We start from the raw sequence: 25,987 nt of genomic DNA, 5'->3' as shown, positions 1-25,987 counted from the left end.
ACATTATACTCCATCTGCCACCGACTTGCCCACTCACTTAATCTGTCTATATCCCTTTGCAGACTCTTTGCATCCTCCTCACAGCTTACTTTCCAACCCAGCAAACTTGGATACATTACACTCAGTCCCCTCATCTCACTCATTGATATATATTATAAATAGCTGAGGCCCAAGCACTGATTCCAGCCTGCCAACCCGAAAATGGCCCGTTTATTCCTACTCTCTGTTTTCTGTCCTTTAACCAATCCTCAATCCATGCCAATATATTACCCCCAATCCTATGAACCCTAATGTTGTATGACAACCTCTTGTGTGGCACCTTATCGAATGTCTTTTGAAAATCCAAATATCTGGTTCCCCTTTATCTACCCTGTTAGTTACACCCTCAAAAAACTCGAATAAATTTGTCAAACATGATTTCCCTTTCATAAAACCATGTTGACTCTAAGAGCCTTGTTAGTACTTCCTTAATAATGGATTCCAGCATTTTCCCGATGGCTGATGTCAGGCTAACTGGCCTGTAGTTCCCTGCTTTCTCTCCCTCCTTTCTTGAATAGCGGGGTTACATTTGCTACCTTCCAATCCATGGGGATTGTTCTAGAATCTTGGTTCCCCACTATTTCCAGAATGTTTTTTGTGTCTTCTACTGTGAAGACAGATACAAAATATTTTGTTTAACGTTTCTGCCATTTCCTTATTCCCCATTATAATTTCCCCTAACTCAGCCTCTAAGGGACCAACATTTACTTTTGCTACTCTCTTCCTATTTACATACTTGTAGAAGCTCTTAGAGTCAGAGTCATAGAAAGGTTACAGCACGGAAGGAGGCCATTCGGCCCATCGAGTCCGCGCCGGCTCTATACAAGAGCAATCCAGCTAGTCCCACTCCCCCGCCCTTTCCCCGTAGCCCTGCACATTTTTTTTCCTTTCAAGTATTTATCCAGTTCCCTTTTGAAGGCCATGATTGAATCTGCCTCCACCACACCCTCGGGCAGTGCATTCCAGATCTGGTTCTTGACCCTTCCTCCAATGGGAACAGTTTCTCTCTACCTACTCTGTCTAGACCCTTTATGATTTTGAATACCTCTATCAAATCTCCTCTCAACCTTCTCTGTTCCAAGGAGGACAACCCCAGCTTCTCCAGTCTCTCCACGTAACTAAAGTCCCTCATCCCTGGAATCATTCTAGTAAATCTCTTCTGCACCCTCTCTAAGACCCTCACATCTTTCCTGAAGTGAGGTGCCCAGAACTGGACACAATACTCCAGACTACCTTTGCCAATTTGATTTGTCTAGTCTCTATGCAGATTAAAGTCCCCCATGATTACTGCATTACCTTTGTTACAAGCTCCTATTATTTCATGATTGATACTCTGGCCAATGGTAGAGCTACTATTTGGGGCCTATAAACTGCTCCCACCAATACTCCAGATGTGGCCAAAACAGTGTTTTATAAAGGTTCATCATGACTTCCATACTTTTGTACTCTCCGCCTCTATTTATAAAGTTCAGGATCCCGTATGCTTTTTTAACCGCTTTCTCAACCTGCCCTGCCACCTTCAACGATTTGTGCACATATACCCCCAGATCTCTCTGTTCCTGTACCACCTTTAGAGTTGTGCCCTCTAGTTTATATTGCCTTTCCTCGTTCTTCCTACCCGGAATGTATCACTTCACATTTTTATGCGTTAAATTTCATCTGCCACGTGTCCGCCCATGCCACCAGCCTGTCTATATCCTCTTGAAGTCTATCCCTATCCTCCTCACTGTTTACTACCCTTCCAAGTTTTGTGTCATCTGCAAATTTTGAAATTGTGCCCTGTACACCCAAGTCCAAGTCATTAATATATATCAAGAAAAGCAGTGGTCCCAGCACCGACCCCTGGGGAGCACCACTGTACACCTCCCTCCAGTCCGAAAAACAACCATTCACCACTACTCTCTGTTTCCTGTCCCTTAGCCAATTCTGTATCCATGTTGCTACTGCCCCCTTTATTCCATGGGCCGCAATCTTGATGATAAGCCTACCGTATGACACTTTATCAAACGCCTTTTGAAAGTCCATATCCATCACATCAACTACATTGCCCTCATCGACCCTCTCTGTTACCTCATCAAAAACTCTATCAGGTTAGTTAAACACGATTGGCCTTTAACAAATCCGTACTGGCTTTCCCTAATCAATCCACACTCGTCCAAGTGACTGTTAATTCTGTCCCGGATTATCGTTTCTAAAAGTTTCCCCACCACTGAGGTTAAACTGACTGGCCTATAGTTGCTGGGTTTATCCTTACACCCTTTTTTGAACAAGGGTGTAACATTTGCAATTCTCCAGTCCTCTGGCACCACCCCTGTATCTACGGATGTTTGGAAGATTATGGCCAGTACCTCTGCAATTTCCACCCTTACTTCCCTCAGCAACCTGGGATGCATCCCATCTGGACCGGGTGACTTATCCACTTTAAGTACAGTTAGCCTGTCTAGTACCTCTTCTTTATCAATTTTTAGCCCATCCAGTATCTCAAATATATCTTCCTTTACTGAGACTCTGGCAGCATCTTCTTCCTTGGTAAAGACAGATGCAAAGTATTCATTTAGTACCTCAGCCATCCCCTCTGCCTCCATGAGTAGATCTCCTTTATGGTCCCTAATTGGCCCCACCCCTCCTCTTACTACCCGTTTACTGTTTACATGCCTGTAGAAGACTTTTGGATTCCCTTTTATGTTGGCTGCCAGTCTATTCTCATACACTCTCTTTGACCCTCATTTCCTTTTTCACTTCCCCTCTGAACTTTCTATATTCTGTCTGGTTCTCACTTGTGTTATCAACCTCATATCTGTCATACGCCCCTTTTTTCCATTTCATCTTACTCACTATCTCTTTTGTCATCCAGGGAGCTCTGGCTTTAGTTTCTCTACCTTTCCCCCTCGTGGGAATGTGCCTAGACTGTACCTGAACCATCTCCTCCTTAATGACCACCCACTGTTCAATTACAGTTTTGCCTGCCAATCTTTGATTCCAATTTACCCGGGCCAGATCCGTTCTCAACCCATTGAAATTGGCCCTTCTCCAATTGAGTATTTTTACTTTATAGTCCGTGTCCTTTTCCAGAGCTATTCCATGTGTCATACTATGATCGCTGCTCCCTAAGTGCTCCTCCAATGAGACTTGCTCCACTTGGCCCACCACATTCCCTAGAGCCAAGTGCAGCAATGCCTCCTTCCTCATTGGGCCGGAAATGTACTGGTTAATAAAGTTATCCTGAACACATTTTGAAAATTCTTCCCCCTCTGTACCCTTGATGTTATTATTGTTATCCCAGTCTATATTCGGATCGTTGAGGTCCCCAGTTATCGCTACTTATCTTATCATCTGTTTTTATATTTTTTGCTAGTTTACTCTCATATTCTATTTTCTCCCTCTTTTTCAATTTCTTGGTCATCCTTTGCTGATTCTAAATCCCTCCCAATCCTCAGGCTTACTGCTCTTTTTCACAACATTGTAAGTCTATCCTTTTAATCTAATATCATCCTTAACTTCTCTAGTTAGCCATGGTGATCCAACCGTGGCTAACTAGAGAAGTTAAGGATAATATATATATATATGAATTATTTCTTTAAATGTTCGCCATTGCTTATCTACCGTCATATCTATTAATTTAATTTCCCAATCTACCTTAGCCAACTCGCCCCTCATACCTACGTAATTGGCTTTGTTTAAATTTAAGGCCCTAGTTTCGGACTTAATTAGAGCACTCTCAAACTTCTCAATTAGAGAAAGACACACAGACTAAGAGTTTGGGAAGTCCTGAAAGGTGAAGGGTTGCAGTGTAGGGTTTGGACAGGTCAAAGGTTATGATAAAGGAGCGTTCACGTGGAGTTAGAACAGAATGCCCTCGTATATTGGTTTTCTGTTGAAGATGTGGAGCCTGAGGAAGAAGAGTTAACATTTCTCTTTAGAAAGGATTTTGTGAAATTGCTCACAAGAGGTAAGTGAGAAGATGTGGGGCCGGAATGTCTGAAGGCTGTTGATCCCAGCGTAACAGCAAGAATCAGACCACCAGGATCCTCCACCAAAAATATCGGGGCTCAGGGGCGACATTCCATCTTTTATATATTCCCACTGGCTGCCCTTGGGCACACGTCGCAGGGGGTCTGGTATCACCGCCTGAAGAGACCCAACAGCCCAGATCCAGCAGTGTTTGGTTACAGGACCCTTATAAAGGGGACCAATCCATTAACTCTTCCTGCTTCAGGCTCTGGGGGCCCAGATTGAGACCCAGGCCTGGGCATCTTGGTGACCAGGAAGCCACTCCACCTCCTTTCACTCATCTGCTGGGCTGCCTGCTGGAGCCAAGGCCAGAACAGAGGAAACTCCCAGGCTGCGTATACGCCTCGCCCCCACCAACAGTTCCCCCTCTGAACAAGGGGCTGTGTTTGGGGCAGACGAAAGTTATACCCCAACAAGGCCACACATGATGTACCAGAGAAGTCCAGGACCCAGGTACCTGAGCTGTGGCCGAATTCACAGGCCTTCCACCACAGTCTCAACTGATGTACGGTGGGAGTCTGTTAATATAAACCCCCAAACCCCTCGATTAGATTCCAGCCTGTAACTCACTCCCGGGTATCTGTTATTCTATATATAAACCTCCCGAACCCCTCGATTAGATTCCAGCCTGTAACTCACTCCCGGGTATCTGTTATTCTATATATAAACCCCCCGAACCCCTCGATTAGATTCCAGTCTGCAACTCACTCCCGGGTATCTGTTAGTCTACAGATAAACTCCTCGATTAGATTCCAGCCTCTATCTCACTCCTGGGTATCCGTTATTCTATATATAAACTAACCACGGCACCGTGGTACAGGAGGCCATTCCAGTGGGGGGAGTAAAAAGGAATGTGGTAGTGGTCGGGGATGATATAGACAGGGGGATAGACACTGCTCTCTGCAATCGCGGCGAAGAGTCCCGAAGACTGTGTTGCCTGCCCGGTGCCAGGGTTAAGGACATCTCCTCACGGCTGGAAAAGAACTTGGAGCACGAGGGGGAGGATCCAGTTGTTGTGGTCCACGTAGGAACCAATGAACTAGGAATGGGGTTCTGCTGAGGGAGTTTGAGGAGCTCGGGTCCAAATTAATAAACAGAACCTCAAAGGTAATAATCTCTGGATTACTACCTGATCCACATGTAAATTGGCATTGGGTCAAACAGATCAGAGAGTTAAATGTGTGGCTCAAAGAGTGGTGTGGGAGACAGGGCTTTCAATTCATGGGGCACTGGCACCAGGACTGGGGAAAGAGGGAGCTGTTCCATTGGGACAGACTCCACTTAAACCGAGCTGGGAGCAGTGTCCTGGTGAATTGAATAACTCGGATTGTAGACAGGGCTTTAAAAAGCAGGTGGGGAGGGGTTTAGGTGAGGGGAACTTCAGAAATCTAATGAGAAAAGTCAAGGTAACAGGGTAGTGTAGTGATTTGGGTAACGATAGGCAGAGTGTGGCAGGAGGGGACAGAGAGTTTATCGGCAATAGTGTATCAGTAAATAAGGTCAAAGCAGAAAAATGGTGAAAAGTTAAAATTAAAGGCTCTTTATCTGAATGCACGGAGCATTCGGAACAAGATAATTACACAAATAGTGATAAATGGGTTTGATCTAATCGCCATTACAGAGATATGGTTACAAAATGACCAAGGTTGGGAACCAGATATTCCAGGGTACATGACGTCTTCAAAAGACAGGCAGAGTGGAACAGGAGGGAGGGTAGCCCAAATAATAAAGGATGAGATAAGGAGAGTAGTGAGAAAGGATCTTGGCTCAGAAGATCAGGAAGGAGAATCAGTCTGGGTGGAAATAAGAAATAACAAAGGGCAGAAAACACTGGTGGGAGCAGTTTATAGGCCCCAAATAGTAGCTCTACCATTGGCCAGAGTATCAATCATGAAATAAGAGGAGCTTGTAACAAAGGTAATGCAGTAATCATGGGGGACTTTAATCTGCATAGAGACTGGACAAATCAAATTGGCAAAGGTAGTTTGGAGAACGAGTTCATGGAATGCATTCAAGACAGTTTCCTAGAGCAATATGTCATGGAACCAACCAGGGAACAGGCTATTTTAGAGCTTGTATTGTGTAATGAGATAGGGTTAATTAGTAATCTCACAGTAAAAGAACCTCTGGGGAAGAGCGATCATAATATGATAGAATTTCACATTGAGTTTGAAAGTAATGTACTTAAGTCAGAAACTAGAGTCTTAAACTTAAATAAAGCCAATTACATAGGTATGGGGGCGAGTTGTCAAAGGTAGATTGGGAAATTAAATTAAACAGTTTGACATTTGAAAAGCAATGGCAAACATTTAAAGAAATATGAGTGCACTGGATACAGCAAAGGCTATGGGCCCTGACAACATCCCAGCTGTAGTGCTGAAGACTTGTGCTCCAGAACTAGCCACGCCTCTAGCCAAGCTGTTCCAGTACAGCTACAACACTGGCACCTACCTGACAATGTGGAAAATTGCCCAGGTATGTCCTGTCCACAAAAAGCAGTACAAATCCAATCCGGCCAATTACCGCCCCATCAGTCTACTCTCAATCATCAGCAAAGTGATGGAAGATGTCGTCAACAGTGCTATCAAGCGACACTTACTCACCAATAACCTGCTCACCGATGCTCAGTTTGGGTTCCGCCAGGACCACTCGGCTCCAAACCACATTACAGCCTTGGTCCAAAACATGGACAAAAGAGCTGAATTCCAGAGGTGAGGTGAGAGTGACTGCCCTTGACATCAAGACAGCATTTGACCGAGTGTGGCACCAAGGAGCCCTAGTAAAATTGAAGTCAATGGGAATCAGGGGGAAAACTCTCCAGTGGCTGGAGTCATACCGAGCACAAAGGAAGATGGTAGTGGTTGTTGGAGGCCAATCATCTCAGCCCCAGGACATTGCTGCAGGAGTTCCTCAGGGCAGTGTCCTAGGCCCAACCATCTTCAGCTGCTTCATCAATGACCTTCCCTCCATCATTAGGTCAGAAATGGGGATGTTCGCTGATGACTGCACAGTGTTCAGTTCCATTCGCAACCCCTCAGATAATGAAGCAGTCCGAGCCCGCATGCAGCAAGACCTGGACAACATCCAGGCTTGAGCTCATAAGTGGCAAATAATATTCACGTCACACAAGTGTCAGGCAATGACCATCTCCAACAACAGAGAATCTAACCACCTTCCCTTGACATTCAACGGCATTACCATCACCGAATCCCCCACCATCATCATCCTGGGGGTCACCATTGACCAGAAACTTAACTGGACCAGCCATATAAATACTGTGGCTACAAGAGCTGGTCAGAGGCTGGGTATTCTGCAGCGAGTGACTCACCTCCTGACTCCCCAAAGCCTTTCCACCATCTACAAGGCACAAGCCAGGAGTGTGATGGAATACTCTCCACTTGCCTGGATGAGTGCAGCTCCCACAACACTCAAGAAGCTCGACACCATCCAGGACAAAGCAGCCCGCTTGATTGGCACCCCATCCATCACCCGAAACATTCACTCCCTTCACTACCGGCGCACTGTGGCTGCAGTGTGTACCATCCACAGGATGCACTGCAGCAACTCGCCAAGGCTTCTTCGACAGCACCTCCCAAACCCACGACCTCTACCACCTAGAAGGACAAGAGCAGCAGGCACATGGGAACAACACCACCTGCACGTTCCCCTCCAAGTCACACACCATCCCGACTTGGAAATATATCGCCGTTCCTTCATTGTCGCTGGGTCAAAATCGTGCAACTCCCTTCCTAACAGCACCGTGGGAGAACCTTCACCACACGGACTGCAGCGGTTCAAGAAGGCGGCTCACCACCACCTTCTCAAGAGCAATTAGGGATGGGCAATAAATACCAGCCTCGCCAGCGATGCCCACATCCCATGAACGAATAAAAAAAAATTTCAATATTCTCAACAAATATATATTCCATTAAGAAAAAAAAACTCCATGGGAAAAGTGATCCACCCGTGGCTAACTAAAGAAGTTAAGGAGAGTATTAGATTAAAAGAAGAGGCCTATAATGTTGCCAAGAAAAGTAATAAGCCTGGGGATTGGGAGAGTTTTCGAAACCAACAAAGGATGACCAAAAAATTGATAAAAAGGGAGAAAATAGAATATGAAAGTAAACTAGCAAGAAATATAAAAACGGATTGTAAGAGCTTCTACAAGTATGTAAAAAGGAAGAGATTAGCAAAAGTAAACATGGGCCCTTAGAGGCTGAGACAGGAGAAATTATAATGGGGAATCAGGAAATGGCAGATGCATTAAAGAAATATTTTGTATCTGTCTTCACAGTAGAAGACACAAAAAGCATACCAAAAATAGTGGGGAACCAAGGGGTAAATAAGAGTGAGGAACTTAAAACAATTAATATCAGTATCAATGGGACTAAAAGCCGACAAATCCCCTGGTCCTGATGGCCTACATCGTAGGTTTCTAAAAGAGGTGGCTGCAGAGATAGTGGGTGCATTGGTTGTGATCTTCCAAAATTCTCTAGATTCTAGAATAGTCCCAGCGGATTGGAAGGTAACAAATGTTACCCTGCTATTCAAGAAGGGAGGCTCGTTAATATGACATCAGATGTCGGGAAAATGATGTAATCCATTATTAAGGACGTGGTAACAGGGCACTTAGAAAATCATAATATGATTAGGCAGAGTCAACATGGTTTTATGAAAGGGAAATCGTGTTTGACAAATTTATTAGAGTTTTTTGAGGATGTAACTAGCAGGGTAGATGCTGAAAGGTTGTTTCCCTTGGCTAGAGAGTCTAGAACTAGGGGGCATAGTTGCAGGATAAGGGGTCAGCCATTTAAGACTGAGATGAGGAGGAATTTCTTCACACAGAGGGTTGTGAATCTTTCGAATTCTCTACCCCAGAGGGCTGTGGATGCTCAGTCGTTGAGTATATTCAAGGCTGAGATTGATAGATTTTTGGACTCCAGGGAATCAAGGGATTTGTGGATTGGGCAGGAAAGTGGAATTGAGGTCGAAGATCAGCCATAATCTAACTGAATGGAGCAGCAGGCTCGAGGGGCCGTATGGCCCACTCCTGCTCCTATTTCTCATCTTCTTATGTTCTTATATCAACCAGCCGAACCCCTCGATTAGATTCCAGCCTGTACCTCACTCCCGGGTATCTGTTATTCTGTATATAAACCCACCGAACCCTTCGATTAGATTCCAGCCTGTAACTCACTCCCGGGTATCTGTTATTCTATATATAAACCCCCCGAACCCCTCGATTAGATTCCAGCCTGTAACTCACTCCCGGGTATCTGTTATTCTATATATAAACCCACCGAACCCTTCGATTAGATTCCAGCCTGTAACTCACTCCCGGGTATCTGTTATTCTATATATAAACTCCCAAATCGCTCGATTAGATTCCAGCCTGTAACTCGCTCCCGGGTAACTGTTATATATAGAGGTACAGAATTTACCAGATGAATGAATTCAACTTCATTTCTTTTGACAGTGGGATTTACTCACACTCTCTGGACAGTATGGAATCAGTCAGTAGGATACCTTACCTGCTCTACATTCCCAGCCCATAGTGCTGCTATTCCAAATAAACATATTTATAATTGATTTAAATTTAAAATCAAAAGAGAGAGAGAGAAGTGAGAAATGGAGGGAGAGAGAGAGGGAGAGAGAGAGAGATATGAGAGGAAAAGAGACAGGGAGAGGAGAAAGCATTTGAAGTCAGTTGCTCTGTTTGTTTTGTGATGTGGGAATATTGAGGTCTGATTGTCATACAGTAGGTGTGGACGAGGAAGGTAATTCAACCCAGAGACCATCCATCGCCCCCTGGATTACTGTGACCATTATAAGGTGCTGATGTTAGATTGAGTTTGTAGACATGCTCCTAACCGTGTGTCCATTCTAACAGGCAAGTGTGTGTCATGGGACACGACGCCACTGTTCAAGGTGAGTCAGTCCTTCATTCACTTCCTCGATATAAGACCGACATGGCAGAGTGCGCTACAAGTTGAATGTCCCAGGGATCAGAGATGGGGAGATGTACTGAGGGGGGTATCCCAGGGATCAGTGATGGGGAGATGTACTGAGGGGGGTATCCCAGGGATCAGTACTGGGGAGATGTACTGAGGGGGGTATCCCAGGGATCAGTGATGGGGAGATGTACTGAGGGGGGTATCCCAGGGATCAGTACTGGGGAGATGTACTGAGGGGGGTATCCCAGGGATCAGTACTGGGGAGATGTACTGAGGGGAGTATCCCAGGGATCAGTGATGGGGAGATGTACTGAGGGGGGTATCCCAGGGATCAGTGATGGGGAGATGTACTGAGGGGGGTATCCCAGGGATCAGTACTGGGGAGATGTACTGAGGGGGGTATCCCAGGGATCAGTGATGGGGAGATGTACTGAGGGGGGTATCCCAGGGATCAGTACTGGGGAGATGTACTGAGGGGGGTATCCCAGGGATCAGTACTGGGGAGATGTACTGAGGGGGGTATCCCAGGGATCAGTACTGGGGAGATGTACTGAGGGGGGTATCCCAGGGATCAGTACTGGGGAGATGTACTGAGGGGAGTATCCCAGGGATCAGTGATGGGGAGATGTACTGAGGGGGGTATCCCAGGGATCAGTGATGGGGAGATGTACTGAGGGGGGTATCCCAGGGATCAGTACTGGGGAGATGTACTGAGGGGGGTATCCCAGGGATCAGTGATGGGGAGATGTACTGAGGGGGGTATCCCAGAGATCGGTGAAGTTCGGATATTACTTTAACCCAAGAGCCTGAAAGAAATTCTTGCAATGTTTGTGTGAATTTTGTTGGGGCCCTGACTATAATTACATCTGGATCTGGTCTCCTGATTGAATATTATGTCACTGAATTCAGGAAGAATTATGAGCTTAAACTAGACAAAAAAAGTTTCATTTTTGTCACACCATGTTTCTGGTCATTTTGTGATAAGGTCACAGGGTTACTGATGCGCTTTTTCTACCCTTCTCTCAGTCGAAAGGTCGAGCACAGAGAAGTGTCGGAGATGAGGATGAGGAAGGGTCTGCCTTTGGGCCCCTCACCAACATCACTCGCGGAGAAGGTGGGTTCAGCACAGGGTACAGCACTGTTTCTAGCACTGTATACAGCATCCGTTACAGCACAGGGTACAGCACTGGATACAGCACTGGATTCAGCCTTGGGTACAGCACAGAGAACAGCACAGGGTACAGCACAGGGTACAGCACTGGGTACAGAATTGGATACAGCACTGGGTATAGCACAGGGTACAGTGTGGGTACAGCACTGGGGACAGCCTTGGGTATAGCACAGAGAACAATACTGGGTACAGCACAGGGTACAGCACAGGGTACAGCACTCGATATAGCACTGGGTACAGCTTGGGGTACAGCTCGGGGTACAGCTCGGGGTACAGCTCGGGGTACAGCTCGGGGTACAGCACTGGGTACAGCTCAGGCTACAGCTCGGGGTACAGCTCGGGGTACAGCACTGGGTACAGCTCGGGGTACAGCTTGGGGTACAGCTCGGGGTACAGCACTGGGTACAGCTCGGGGTACAGCACAGGGTACAGCTCGGGGTACAGCTCGAGGTACAGCACTGGGTACAGCTCGGGGTACAGCTTGGGGTACAGCTCAGGGTACAGCACAGGGTACAGATCGGGGTACAGATCGGGGTACAGCTCGGGGTACAGCTCAGGGTACAGCTCGGGGTACAGCTCAGGGTACAGCACAGGGTACAGATCGGGGTACAGCTCAGGGTACAGATCGGGGTACAGCTCAGGGTACAGCTCGGGGTACAGCTCGGGGTACAGCACTGGGTACAGCTCGGGGTACAGCTCGGGGTACAGCTCAGGGTACAGCTCAGGGTACAGCACTGGGTACAGCTCGGGGTAAAGCTCAGGGTACAGCTTGGGGTACAGCTCGGGGAACAGCACTGGGTACAGCTCGGGGTACAGCACAGGGTACAGCTCGGGGTACAGCTCGGGGTACAGCTCGGGGTACAGAATGGACACAGCACCGGGATTAGACAAAGTCAACATGGATTTATGAAAGGGAAATTGTGTTTGACAAACCTACTGGAGTTTTTTGAGGATGTAACTGGTAGAATAGATAAGGGAGAACCAGTGGATGTGGTTTATTTGGATTTTCAGAAGGCCTTTGATAAAGTCCCACATAAGAGGTTAGTGTGCAAAATTAAAGCACATGGGATTGGGGGGAATATACTGGCATGGATTGAAAATTGGTTAACAGACAGGAAACAGAGAGTAGGACTAAATGGGTCTTTTTCAGGGTGGCAGGCAGTGACTAGTGGGGTACCGCAGGGATCAGTGCTTGGGCCCCAGCTATTCACAATATATATCAATGATTTGGACGAGGGAACCAAATGTATTATTTCCAAATTTGCTGATGACACAAAACTAGGTGGGATTGTGAGTCGTGAGCAGGATGCAAAGAGGCTTCAAGGCGATTTAGACAAGTTGAGTGAGTGGGCAAATACATGGCAGATGCAGTATAATGTGGATAAATGTGAAGTTATCCACTTCAGAAGGAAAAACAGAAAGGCAGAGTATTATTTAGATGGTGATAGATTGGGAAATGTTGATGTACAAAGGGACCTGGGTGTCCTTGCACACCAGTCACTGAAAGCAAACATGCAGGTGCAGCAAGCTGTTAGGAAGACAAATGGTATATTGGCCTTCATTGCAAGAGGATTTGAGTACAGGAGTAAAGATGTGTTACTCCTGTTATACAGGGCCTTGGTGAGACCACACCTGGAGTATTGTGTACAGTTTTGGTCTCCTTACCTAAGAAAGGATATACTTGCCATAGAGGGAGTGCAGCGAAGGTTCACCAGACTGATTCATAGAATCATAGAATCATAGAAGTTACAACATGGAAACAGGCCCTTCGGCCCAACATGTCCATGTCGCCCAGTTTATACCACTAAGCTAGTCCCAATTGCCTGCACTTGGCCCATATCCCTCGATACCCATCTTACCCATGTAACTGTCCAAATGCTTTTTAAAAGACAAAATTGTACCCGCCTCTACTACTGCCTCTGGCAGCTCGTTCCAGACACTCACCACCCTTTGAGTGAAAAAATTGCCCCTCTGGACCCTTTTGTATCTCTCCCCTCTCACCTTAAATCTATGCCCCCTCGTTATAGACTCCCCTACCTTTGGGAAAAGATTTTGACTATCGACCTTATCTATGCCCCTCATTATTTTATAGACTTCGATAAGATCACCCCTTAACCTCCTACTCTCCAGGGAAAAAAGTCCCAGTCTGTCTAACCTCTCCCTGTAAGTCAAACCATCAAGTCCCGGTAGCATCCTAGTAAATCTTTTCTGCACTCTTTCTAGTTTAATAATATCCTTTCTATAATAGGGTGACCAGAACTGTACACAGTACTCCAAGTGTGGCCTCACCAATGCCCTGTACAACTTCAACAAGACATCCCAACTCCTGCATTCAATGTTCTGACCAATGAAACCAAGCATGCCGAATGCCTTCTTCACCACCCTATCCACCTGTGACTCCACTTTCAAGGAGCTATGAATCTGTATTCCTAGATCTCTTTGTTCTATAACTCTCCCCAACGCCCTACCATTAACGGAGTAGGTCCTGGCCCGATTCGATCTACCAAAATGCATCACCTCACATTTATCTAAATTAAACTCCATCTGCCATTCATCGGCCCACTGGCCCAATTGATCAAGATCCCGTTGCAATCCCAGATAACCTTCTTCACTGTCCACAATGCCACCAATCTTGGTGTCATCTGCAAACTTACTAACCATGCCTCCTAAATTCTCATCCAAATCATTAATATAAATAACAAATAACAGCGGACCCAGCACCGATCCCTGAGGCACACCGCTGGACACAGGCATCCAGTTTGAAAAACAACCCTCTACAACCACCCTCTGTCTTCTGTCGTCAAGCCAATTTTGTATCCAATTGGCTACCTCACCTTGGATCCCATGAGATTTAACCTTATGTAACAACCTACCATGCGGTACCTTGTCAAATGCTTTGCTGAAGTCCATGTAGACCACGTCTACTGCACAGCCCTCATCTATCTTCTTGGTTACCCCTTCAAAAAACTCAGTCAAATTCGTGAGACATGATTTTCCTCTCACAAAACCATGCTGACTGTTCCTAATTAGTCCCTGCCTCTCCAAATGCCTGTAGATCCTGTCCCTCAGAATACCCTCTAACAACTTACCCACTACAGATGTCAGGCTCACTGGTCTGTAATTCCCAGGCTTTTCCTTGCCGCCCTTCTTAAACAAAGGCACAACATTTGCTACCCTCCAATCTTCAGGCACCTCACCTGTAGCGGTGGATGATTCAAATATCTCTGCTAGGGGACCCGCAATTTCCTCCCTAACCTCCCATAACGTCCTGGGATACATTTCATCAGGTCCCGGAGATTTATCTACCTTGATGCGCGTTAAGACTTCCAGCACCTCCCTCTCTGTAATATGTACACTCCTCAAGACATCACTATTTATTTCCCCAAGTTCCCTAACATCCATGCCTTTCTCAACCGTAAATACCGATGTGAAATATTCATTCAGGATCTCACCCATTTCTTGTGGTTCCGCACATAGATGACCTTGTTGATCCTTAAGAGGCCCTACTCTCTCCCTAGTTACCCTTTTGCCCTTTATGTATTTGTAGAAGCTCTTTGGATTCACCTTTGCCTGATCTGCCAAAGCAATCTCATATCCCCTTTTTGCCCTCCTGATTTCTCTCTTAACTCTACTCCGGCAATCTCTATACTCTTCAAGGGATCCACTTGATCCCAGCTGCCTATGCATGTCATATGCCTCCTTCTTCTTTTTGACTAGGGCCTCAATCTCCCGAGTCATCCAAGGTTCCCTACTTCTACCAGCCTTGCCCTTCACTTTATAAGGAATGTGCTTACCCTGAACCCTGGTTAACACACTTTTGAAAGCCTCCCACTTACCAGACGTCCCTTTGCCTGCCAACAGACTCTCCCAATCAACTTCTGAAAGTTCCTGTCTAATACCATCAAAATTGGCCTTTCCCCAATTTAGAATTTTAACTTCTGGGCCAGACCTATCATTCTCCATAGCTATCTTAAAACTAATGGAATTATGATCACTTGTCCCAAAGTGATCCCTCACTAACACTTCTGTCACCTGCCCTTCCTTATTTCCCAAGAGGAGGTCAAGTTTTGCCCCCTCTCCAGTCGGGCCATCCACATACTGAATGAGAAATTCCTCCTGAATACACTCAACAAATTTCTCTCCATCCAAGCCCCTAATGCTATGGCTGTCCCAGTCAATGTTGGGAAAGTTAAAGTCCCCTACTATTACCACCCTATTTTTCTTGCAGCTGTCTGTAATCTCCTTACATATTTGCTCCTCAATTTCCCGTTGACTATTTGGGGGTCTGTAGTACAATCCTATCAAAGTGATCTCTCCCTTCTTATTTTTCAGTTCTACCCATATAGACTCAGTGGGCGAACCCTCGGATATATCCCCTCTCACTACTGCCGTGATGTTCTCCCTAATCAAGAACGCAACTCCCCCTCCTCTCTTACCTCCTGCTCTATCTTTCCTATAGCATCTGTACCCTGGAACATTGAGCTGCCAGTCCTGCCCCTCCCTTAGCCATGTTTCAGTAATAGCTATAACATCCCAGTCCCATGTACCCATCCATGCCCTGAGTTCATCTGCCTTGCCCATCAGACTTCTTGCATTGAAATAAATGCAGTTTAATCTAGACTTCCCTTGGTCTTTGCCCTGCTTTCTCAGGCCATCTGTCCGGTCATGTTCTGTACGCTCTCCCTTACTGCCTTTTGTTTCTGTCACCATTTTATTTCCCACTGACTTCCTGCATCGGTTCCCATCCCCCTGCCACATTAGTTTAAACCCTCCCCAACAGCACTGGCAAACACTCCCCCTAGGACATTGGTTCCAGTCCTGCCCAGATGCAGACCGTCCAATTTGTACTGGTCCCACCTCCCCCAGAACCGGTTCCAATGGCCCAGGAATTTGAATCCCTCCCTCTTGCACCATCTCTCAAGCCACGTATTCATCTTAGCTTTCCTGTCATTCCTACTCTGACTTGCCCGTGGCACTGGTAGCAATCCTGAGATTACTACCTTTGAGGTCCTACTCTTTAGTTTAACTCCTAACTCCCTAAATTCAGCTTGTAGGACCTCATCCTGTTTTTTACCTATATCGTTGGTGCCTATATGCACCACGACAACTGGCTGTTCACCCTCCCCCTCCAGAATGTCCTGCAGCTGCTCCGAGACATCCTTGACCCTTGCACCAGGGAGGCAACATACCATCCTGGAGTCTCGGTTGCGTCCGCAGAAACGCCTGTCTATTCCCCTTACAATCGAGTCCCCTATCACTATAGCTCTGCCACTCTTTTTCCTGCCCTCCTGTGCAGCAGAGCCAGCCACGGTGCCATGAACCTGGCCACTGCCACCTTCCCCTGGTGAGCCATCTCCCCCAACAGTATCCAAAACGGTATACCTGTTTTGGAGGGAGATGACCGCAGGGGACCCCTGCACTGCCTTCCTACTCTTCCTCTGTCTGTTGGTCACCCATTCACTATCTCCCTCAGTAATTTTTATCTGCGGTGTGACCAACTCACTGAACGTGCTATCCACGACTTTCTCAGCATCGCGGATGCTCCAAAGTGAGTCCATCCGCAGCTCCAGAGCCGTCAAGCGGTCAAACAATAGCTGCAGCTGGACACACTTCCCACAGGTGAAGGAATCAGGGATACAGGAAGGAGCCCTGAATTCCCACATCTCACAAGAGGAACATGACACGGCGCTGGGATCTCCTGCCATGACTTAACCCTTAAGTTAGCTTAACAACAACTGCAATGTCAAGAGAAAAAAAAAGGAAAGAAAAACTACTTACCACTCCCTTTAAGGAGTTTACTCCTTTAAATTGTTCTCAATTTAGAGAATGTTAACTACACCAGGGACCTTGATTCACTAAAAAATAAACGCTACTTCCTATAAGACCTGCAGACCTTCCCTTTCCTTTTACTTCAGTTACTGTCGATAAGTAGAAATACTCACCTGAACCTACTCACCAATCAGGTGCCTCCCCTGTGTCGCGTCCCGATCTGATTCCTGACGTCACTTCGAACTCGGTCGCAGCTCCGCTCAGCTCAGCTCCTCTCAGCTGTTCTCAGCGCTCTGAAATCCCGCCTTTTATCGGACGCTCCCTCCGCTCGGCTCGGCTCCTCTCAGCTGTTCTCAGCGCTCTGAAATCCCGCCTTTTATGGGACGCTCCCTCCGCTCGGCTCGGCTCCTCTCAGCTGTTCTCAGCGCTCTGAAATCCCGCCTTTTATCGGACGCTCCCTCCGCTCGGCTCGGCTCCTCTCAGCTGTTCTCAGCGCTCTGAAATCCCGCCTTTTATCGGACGCTCCCTCAAATTAAATGAATCCCACCAATTTCACTTCAATTAAAAAGGTATACTCAAGGACTGTCGTATGAGGAGAGATTGGGTCGACTCGGCCTCTATTCACTCGAGTTTAGAAGAATGAGAGGGGATCTCATTGAAACGTATAAATTTCTGACAGGGCTAGACAGACTGGATGTAGGGAGGATGTTTCCCCTGGCTGGGGGGTCCAGAACGAGGGGTCACAGTCTCAGGATACGGGATAGGACATTTAGGACTGAGATGAGGAGAAATTTCTTCACTCAGAGGGTGGTGAACCTGTGGAATTCTCTACCACAGAAGGCTGTGGAGGCCAAGTCACTGAATATATTTAAGAAGGAGCTGGATGGAATTCTAAACACAAAAGGCATCAAGGGGTATGGGGAGAGAGTGGGAATATGGTATTGAGATAGAGGATCAGCCATGATCATATTGAATGGCGGAGCTGGCTCGAAGGCCGAATGGCCTACTCCTGCTCCTATTTTCGATGTTTCTATGTTACCTCACTGGGTACAGCATTCGTTATAGCACAGGGTATAGCACTGGAAACATCGCTGGATGCAACACTGGATACAGCACTGGGTACAATGATGGGTGCACTACTGGGTGCAGCACTGCATACAGCGCTGAGTACCGCGATGGGCACATCACTGGGTAGGTCACTGGATACAGCACTGGACACACCACTGGCTCATGTGTCGATGCCTGTTCATGGACTACTTCATCCATCCTATTCAAACTATGCGCTGAGAGTAACTGGCACTGTGAGCTGGAAGTAATTGGAACCATGAGCTGAGAATAACGGACACTGTGAGCTGGGAGTAACTGTAACTATGAGCTGAGAGTAACGGGCACTGTGAGCTGGGAGTAACTGTAACTATGAGCTGAGAGTAACGGGCACTGTGAGCTGGGAGGAACTGTAACTGTGAGCTGAGAGTAACGGGCACAGTGAGCTGAGATTAACTGTAACTGTGAGCTGAGAGTAACGGGCACTGTGAGCTGAGATTAACTGTAACTGTGAGCTGAGATTAACTGCACTGTGAGCTGGGAGTAACTGTAACTGTGAGCTGAGATTAACTGCACTGTGAGCCAAGAGTAACTGTAACTGTGAGTAGGTGTAACTGTAACTGTGAGTGGGTGTAACTGTAACTGTGAGTTGAGAGCAACGGATACTGTGAGCTGAGAGTAATGGGCACTGTGAGCAGACTGTAATGGGCACTGTTGGCTGAGAGTAACGGGCACTGAGAGCTGAGAGTAATGGGCACTGTGAGCTGAGAGTAACGCGCACTGTGAGCTGAGAGTAATGGGCACTGTGAGCTGATAGTAATGGGCACCATGAGCTGAGAGTAACGGGCACTGTGAGCTGAGAGTAATGAGCACTGTCAGCTGAGAGTAACGGGCACTGTGAGCTGAGAGTAATGGGCACTGTGAGCAGACTGTAATGGGCACTGTTGGCTGAGAGTAACGGGCACTGAGAGCTGAGAGTAATGGGCACTGTGAGCTGAGAGTATCGCGCACTGTTGGCTGAGAGTAATGGGCACTGAGAGTAACGGGCACTGTGAGCTGACAGTAATGGGCACCATGAGCTGAGAGTAACGGACACTGTGAGCTGATAGTAATGGGCACTGTGAGCTGAGAGTAATGGGCACTGTGAGCTGAGAGTAACGGGCACTGTCAGCTGAGAGTAACGGGCACTGTCAGCTGAGAGTAACGGGCACTGTGAGCTGAGAGTAATGGGCACTGTGAGCAGACTGTAATGGGCACTGTTGGCTGAGAGTAACGGGCACTGAGAGCTGAGAGTAATGGGCACTGTCAGCTGAGAGTAACGGGCACTGTGAGCTGAGAGTAATGGGCACTGTGAGCAGACTGTAATGGGCACTGTTGGCTGAGAGTAACGGGCACTGAGAGCTGAGAGTAATGGGCACTGTGAGCTGAGAGTAACGCGCACTGTTGGCTGAGAGTAATGGGCACTGTGAGTAATGGGCACAGAGAGTAATGGGCACTGTAAGTAATGGGCACTGTGAACTGAGAGTAACGGGCACTGTGAGCTGTCAGTAATGGGCACTGAGAGTAACGGGCACTGTGAGCTGACAGTAATGGGCACTGAGAGTAACGGGCACTGTGAGCTGATAGTAATGGGCACCATGAGCTGAGAGTAACGGGCACTGGGAGTAACTGACACTGTGAGCTGATAGTAATGGGCACTGTGAGCTGAGAGTAATGGGCACTGTGAGCTGAGAGTAATGGGCACTGTCAGCTGCGAGTAACAGGCACTGGGAGTAACTGACACTGTGAGCTGAGAATAATGGGCACTGTGAGCTGAGAGTAACGGGTACTGTGAGCTGAGAGTAATGGACACTGTGAGCTGAGAGTAACGGGCAGTGGGAGTAACTGACACTGTGAGCTGAGATAATGGGCACTGTGAGCTGAGAGTAATGGGCACTGTGAGCTGAGAGTAACGGGCACTGTGAGCTGAGAGTAATGGGCACTGTGAGCTGAGAGTAACAGGCACTGTGAGTAACGGGCACTGAGAGTAATTGGCACTGTAAGCTGAGAGTAATGGGCACTGTGAGCTGAGAGTAATGGACACTGTGAGCTGAGAGTAACGGGCACTGGGAGTAACTGACACTGTGAGCTGAGATAATGGGCACTGTGAGCTGAGAGTAACGGGTACTGTGAGCTGAGAGTAATGGACACTGTGAGCTGAGAGTAATGGGCACTGGGAGTAACTGACACTGTGAGCTGAGATAATGGACACTGTGAGCTGAGAGTAACGGGCACTGGGAGTAACTGACACTGTGAGCTCAGATAATGGGCACTGTGAGCTGAGAGTAATGGGCACTGTGAGTAACGGGCACTGTGAGTAATTGGCACTGTAAGCTGAGAGTAATGGGCACTGTGAGCTGAGAGTAACGGGCACTGTGAGTAATTGGCACTGTAAGCTGAGAGTAATGGACACTGAGCTGAGAGTAAAGGACACTGTGAGCTGAGAGTAACGGGCACTGTGAGCTGCGAGTAACAGGCACTGGGAGTAACTGACACTGTGAGCTGAGATAATGGGCACTGTGAGCTGAGAGTAATGGGCACTGTGAGCTGAGAGTAACGGGCACTGTGAGCTGGGTGTAACGGGCACTGCGAGCTGAGAGTAATGGGCACTGTGAGCTGAGAATAACGGGCACTGTGAGCTGAGAGTAATGTGCACTTTGAGCTGAGAGTAACGGGCACTGTGAGCTGAGATAATGGGCACTGTGAGCTGAGAGTAACGGGCACTGTGAGCTGGGAGTAACTGTAACTGTGAGCTGAGAGTTATGGACACTGTGAGCTGAGATTAACTGTAACTGTGAGCTGAGATTAACTGCACCGTGAGCTGGGAGTAACTGTAACTGTGAGCTGAGATTAACTGCACTGTGAGCCAAGAGTAACTGCAACTGTGAGTGGGTGCAACTGTAACTGTGAGCTGAGAGTAACGGACACTGTGAGCTGAGAGTAATGGGCACTGTGAGCTGAGAGTAATGGGCACTGTGAGCTTAGAGTAGCGCGCACTGTTGGCTGAGAGTAACGGGCACTGAGAGCTGAGAGTAATGGGCACTGTGAGCTGAGAGTAACGCTCACTGTTGGCTGAGAGTAACGGGCACTGTGAGTAATGGGCACAGAGAGTAATGGGCACAGAGAGTATTGGGCACTGTGAACTGAGAGTAACGGGCATTGTGAGCTGTCAGTAATGGGCACTGAGAGTAACGGGCACTGCGAGCTGACAGTAACGGGCACTGTGAGCTGAGAGTAACGGACACTGTGAGCTGAGAGTAATGGGCACTGTGAACTGAGAGTAACAGGCACTGGGAGTAACTGACACTGTGAGCTGAGAATAATGGGCACTGTGAGCTGATAGTAACGGGTACTGTGAGCTGAGAGTAATGGACACTGTGAGCTGAGAGTAACGGGCACTGTGAGCTGAGAGTAATGGGCACTGTGAGCTGCGAGTAACAGGCACTGGGAGTAACTGACACTGTGAGCTGAGATAATGGGCACTGTGAGCTGAGAGTAATGGGCACTGTGAGCTGAGAGTAATGGGCACTGTGAGCAGACTGTAATGGGCACTGTTGGCTGAGAGTAACGGGCACTGAGAGCTGAGAGTAATGGGCACTGTGAGCTGAGAGTAATGGGCACTGTGAGCAGACTGTAATGGGCACTGTTGGCTGAGAGTAACGGGCACTGAGAGCTGAGAGTAATGGGCACTGTGAGCTGAGAGTAACGCGCACTGTTGGCTGAGAGTAATGGGCACTGAGAGTAACGGGCACTGTGAGCTGACAGTAATGGGCACCATGAGCTGAGAGTAACGGACACTGTGAGCTGATAGTAATGGGCACTGTGAGCTGAGAGTAATGGGCACTGTGAGCTGAGAGTAACGGGCACTGTCAGCTGAGAGTAACGGGCACTGTGAGCTGAGAGTAATGGGCACTGTGAGCAGACTGTAATGGGCACTGTTGGCTGAGAGTAACGGGCACTGAGAGCTGAGAGTAATGGGCACTGTCAGCTGAGAGTAACGGGCACTGAGAGCTGAGAGTAATGGGCACTGTGAGCTGAGAGTAACGCGCACTGTTGGCTGAGAGTAATGGGCACTGTGAGTAATGGGCACAGAGAGTAATGGGCACTGTAAGTAATGGGCACTGTGAACTGAGAGTAACGGGCACTGTGAGCTGTCAGTAATGGGCACTGAGAGTAACGGGCACTGTGAGCTGACAGTAATGGGCACTGAGAGTAACGGGCACTGTGAGCTGATAGTAATGGGCACCATGAGCTGAGAGTAACGGGCACTGTGAGCTGATAGTAATGGGCACTGTGAGCTGATAGTAATGGGCACTGTCAGCTGCGAGTAACAGGCACTGGGAGTAACTGACACTGTGAGCTGAGAATAATGGGCACTGTGAGCTGAGAGTAACGGGCACTGTGAGTAACGGGCACTGTGAGCTGAGAGTAATGGGCACTGTGAGCTGAGAGTAGCGCGCACTGTTGGCTGAGAGTAACAGGCACTGAGAGCTGAGAGTAATGGGCACTGTGAGCTGAGAGTAACGCGCACTGTAGGCTGAGAGTAACGGGCACTGTGAGTAACGGGCACAGAGAGTAATGGGCACTGTAAGTAACGGGCACTGTGAGCTGAGAGTAATGGGCACTGTGAGCTGAGAGTAACGCTCACTGTTGGCTGAGAGTAACGGGCACTGTTACTAATGGGCACAGAGAGTAATGGGCACTGTAAGTAATGGGCACTGTGAACTGAGAGTAACGGGCACTGTGAGCTGTCAGTAATGGGCACTGAGAGTAACGGGCACTGCGAGCTGACAGTAACGGGCACTGTGAGCTGAGAGTAACGGACACTGTGAGCTGAGAGTAATGGGCACTGTGAGCTGATAGTAACGGGTACTGTGAGCTGAGAGTAATGGACACTGTGAGCTGAGAGTAACGGGCACTGTGAGCTGAGAGTAATGGGCACTGTGAGCTGCGAGTAACAGGCACTGGGAGTAACTGACACTGTGAGCTGAGAGTAATGGGCACTGTGAGCTGAGAGTAACGGGCACTGTGAGCTGAGAGTAATGGGCACTGTGAGCTGCGAGTAACAGGCACTGGGAGTAACTGACACTGTGAGCTGAGATAATGGGCACTGTGAGCTGAGAGTAATGGGCACTGTGAGCTGAGAGTAACGGTTACTGTGAATAACGGGCACTGTGAGTAATTGGCACTGTAAGCTGAGAGTAATGGGCACTGTGAGCAGAGAGTAGCCCGCACTGAGAGCTGAGAGTAATGGGCACTGTGAGTAACGGGCACAGAGAGTAATGGGCACTGTAAGTAATGGACACTGTGAGCTGAGAGTAACGGGCACTGGGAGTAACTGACACTGTGAGCTGAGATAATGGGCACTGTGAGCTGAGAGTAATGGGCACTGTGAGCTGTGAGTAACAGGCACTGGGAGTAACTGACACTGTGAGCTGAGATAATGGGCACTGTGAGCTGAGAGTAATGGGCACTGTGAGCTGTGAGTAACAGGCACTGTGAGTAACGGGCACTGAGAGTAATTGGCACTGTAAGCTGAGAGTAATGGGCACTGTGAGCTGAGAGTAATGGACACTGTGAGCTGAGAGTAACGGGCACTGGGAGTAACTAACACTGTGAGCTGAGATAATGGGCACTGTGAGCTGAGAGTAACGGGTACTGTGAGCTGAGAGTAATGGACACTGTGAGCTGAGAGTAACGGGCACTGGGAGTAACTGACACTGTGAGCTGAGATAATGGACACTGTGAGCTGAGAGTAACGGGCACTGGGAGTAACTGACACTGTGAGCTCAGATAATGGGCACTGTGAGCTGTGAGTAATGGGCACTGTGAGTAACGGGCACTGTGAGTAATTGGCTCTGTAAGCTGAGAGTAATGGGTACTGTGAGCTGAGAGTAACGGGCACTGTGAGTAATTGGCACTGTAAGCTGAGAGTAATGGACACTGAGCTGAGAGTAAAGGACACTGTGAGCTGAGAGTAACGGGCACTGTGAGCTGCGAGTAACAGGCACTGGGAGTAACTGACACTGTGAGCTGAGATAATGGGCACTGTGAGCTGAGAGTAATGGGCACTGTGAGCTGAGAGTAACGGGCACTGTTAGCTGGGTGTAACGGGCACTGCGAGCTGAGAGTAATGGGCACTGTGAGCTGAGAGTAACGGGCACTGTGAGCTGAGAGTAACGTGCACTTTGAGCTGAGAGTAACGGGCACTGTGAGCTGAGATAATGGGCACTGTGAGCCAAGAGTAACTGCAACTGTGAGTGGGTGCAACTGTAACTGTGAGCTGAGAGTAACGGATACTGTGAGCTGAGAGTAATGGGCACTGTGAGCTGAGAGTAACGGGCACTGTGAGTAATGGGCACAGAGAGTAATGGGCACTGTAAGTAATGGGCACTGTGAACTGAGAGTAACGGGCACTGTGAGCTGTCAGTAATGGGCACTGAGAGTAACGGGCACTGCGAGCTGACAGTAACGGGCACTGTGAGCTGAGAGTAACGGGCACTGAGAGCTGAGAGTAATGGGCACTGTGAGCTGAGAGTAACGCTCACTGTTGGCTGAGAGTAACGGGCACTGTTACTAATGGGCACAGAGAGTAATGGGCACTGTAAGTAATGGGCACTGTGAACTGAGAGTAACGGGCACTGTGAGCTGTCAGTAATGGGCACTGAGAGTAACGGGCACTGCGAGCTGACAGTAACGGGCACTGTGAGCTGAGAGTAACGGACACTGTGAGCTGAGAGTAATGGGCACTGTGAGCTGATAGTAACGGGTACTGTGAGCTGAGAGTAATGGACACTGTGAGCTGAGAGTAACGGGCACTGTGAGCTGAGAGTAATGGGCACTGTGAGCTGCGAGTAACAGGCACTGGGAGTAACTGACACTGTGAGCTGAGAGTAATGGGCACTGTGAGCTGAGAGTAACGGGCACTGTGAGCTGAGAGTAATGGGCACTGTGAGCTGCGAGTAACAGGCACTGGGAGTAACTGACACTGTGAGCTGAGATAATGGGCACTGTGAGCTGAGAGTAATGGGCACTGTGAGCTGAGAGTAACGGTTACTGTGAATAACGGGCACTGTGAGTAATTGGCACTGTAAGCTGAGAGTAATGGGCACTGTGAGCAGAGAGTAGCCCGCACTGAGAGCTGAGAGTAATGGGCACTGTGAGTAACGGGCACAGAGAGTAATGGGCACTGTAAGTAATGGGCACTGTGAGCTGAGAGTAACGGGCACTGTGAGCTGATAGTAATGGGCACTGTGAGCTGAGAGTAACGGGCACTGTGAGCTGAGAGTAACGGGCACTGTGAGCTGAGAGTAACGGGCACTGTGAGCTGATAGTAATGGGCACTGTGAGCTGAGAGTAACGGGCACTGTGAGCTGAGAGTAATGGGCACTGTCAGCTGCGAGTAACAGGCACTGGGAGTAACTGACACTGTGAGCTGAGAACAATGGGCACTGTGAGCTGAGAGTAACGGGTACTGTGAGCTGAGAGTAATGGACACTGTGAGCTGAGAGTAACGGGCACTGGGAGTAACTGACACTGTGAGCTGAGATAATGGGCACTGTGAGCTGAGAGTAACGGGCACTGTGAGCTGAGAGTAACGGGCACTGTGAGCTGGGTGTAACAGGCACTGTGAGCTGAGAGTAATGGGCACTGTGAGCTGGGTGTAACGGGCACTGTGAGCTGAGAGTAATGGGCACTGTGAGCTGAGAGTAAGGGGCACTGTGAGCTGAGAGTAACGTGCACTTTGAGCTGAGAGTAACGGGCACTGTGAGCTGAGAGTAACAGGCACTGGGAGTAACTGACACTGTGAGCTGAGATAATGGGCACTGTGAGCTGAGAGTAACGTGCACTTTGAGCTGAGAGTAACGGGCACTGTGAGCTGAGATAATGGGCACTGTGAGCTGAGAGTAACGGGCACTGTGAGCTGGGAGTAACTGTAACTGTGAGCTGAGAGTTACGG

At 48.2% G+C, this 25,987-nt stretch overlaps 1 protein-coding gene across 1 annotated transcript in view; it reads left to right on the top strand.

Moving 5' to 3' along the window:
- ambp (alpha-1-microglobulin/bikunin precursor) overlaps positions 1 to 25,987 on the top strand; it is a 98,354-nt gene that overhangs the window by 14,377 nt on the left and 57,990 nt on the right. The window contains exons 6-7 of the mRNA XM_067977289.1: positions 9,941 to 9,978; positions 11,031 to 11,118. Coding sequence (XP_067833390.1) covers positions 9,941 to 9,978; positions 11,031 to 11,118 — 126 coding nt within the window. The remainder of the gene's footprint in view (positions 1 to 9,940; positions 9,979 to 11,030; positions 11,119 to 25,987) is intronic.

Source organism: Heptranchias perlo, unplaced genomic scaffold (genome assembly GCF_035084215.1).
Source record: "Heptranchias perlo isolate sHepPer1 unplaced genomic scaffold, sHepPer1.hap1 HAP1_SCAFFOLD_140, whole genome shotgun sequence".
In the NCBI taxonomy this organism is placed as follows: domain Eukaryota; kingdom Metazoa; phylum Chordata; class Chondrichthyes; order Hexanchiformes; family Hexanchidae; genus Heptranchias; species Heptranchias perlo.
The sequence above is the reverse complement of the archived record's forward strand: the minus strand, read 5'-3'. Positions and strand labels throughout refer to the sequence as shown.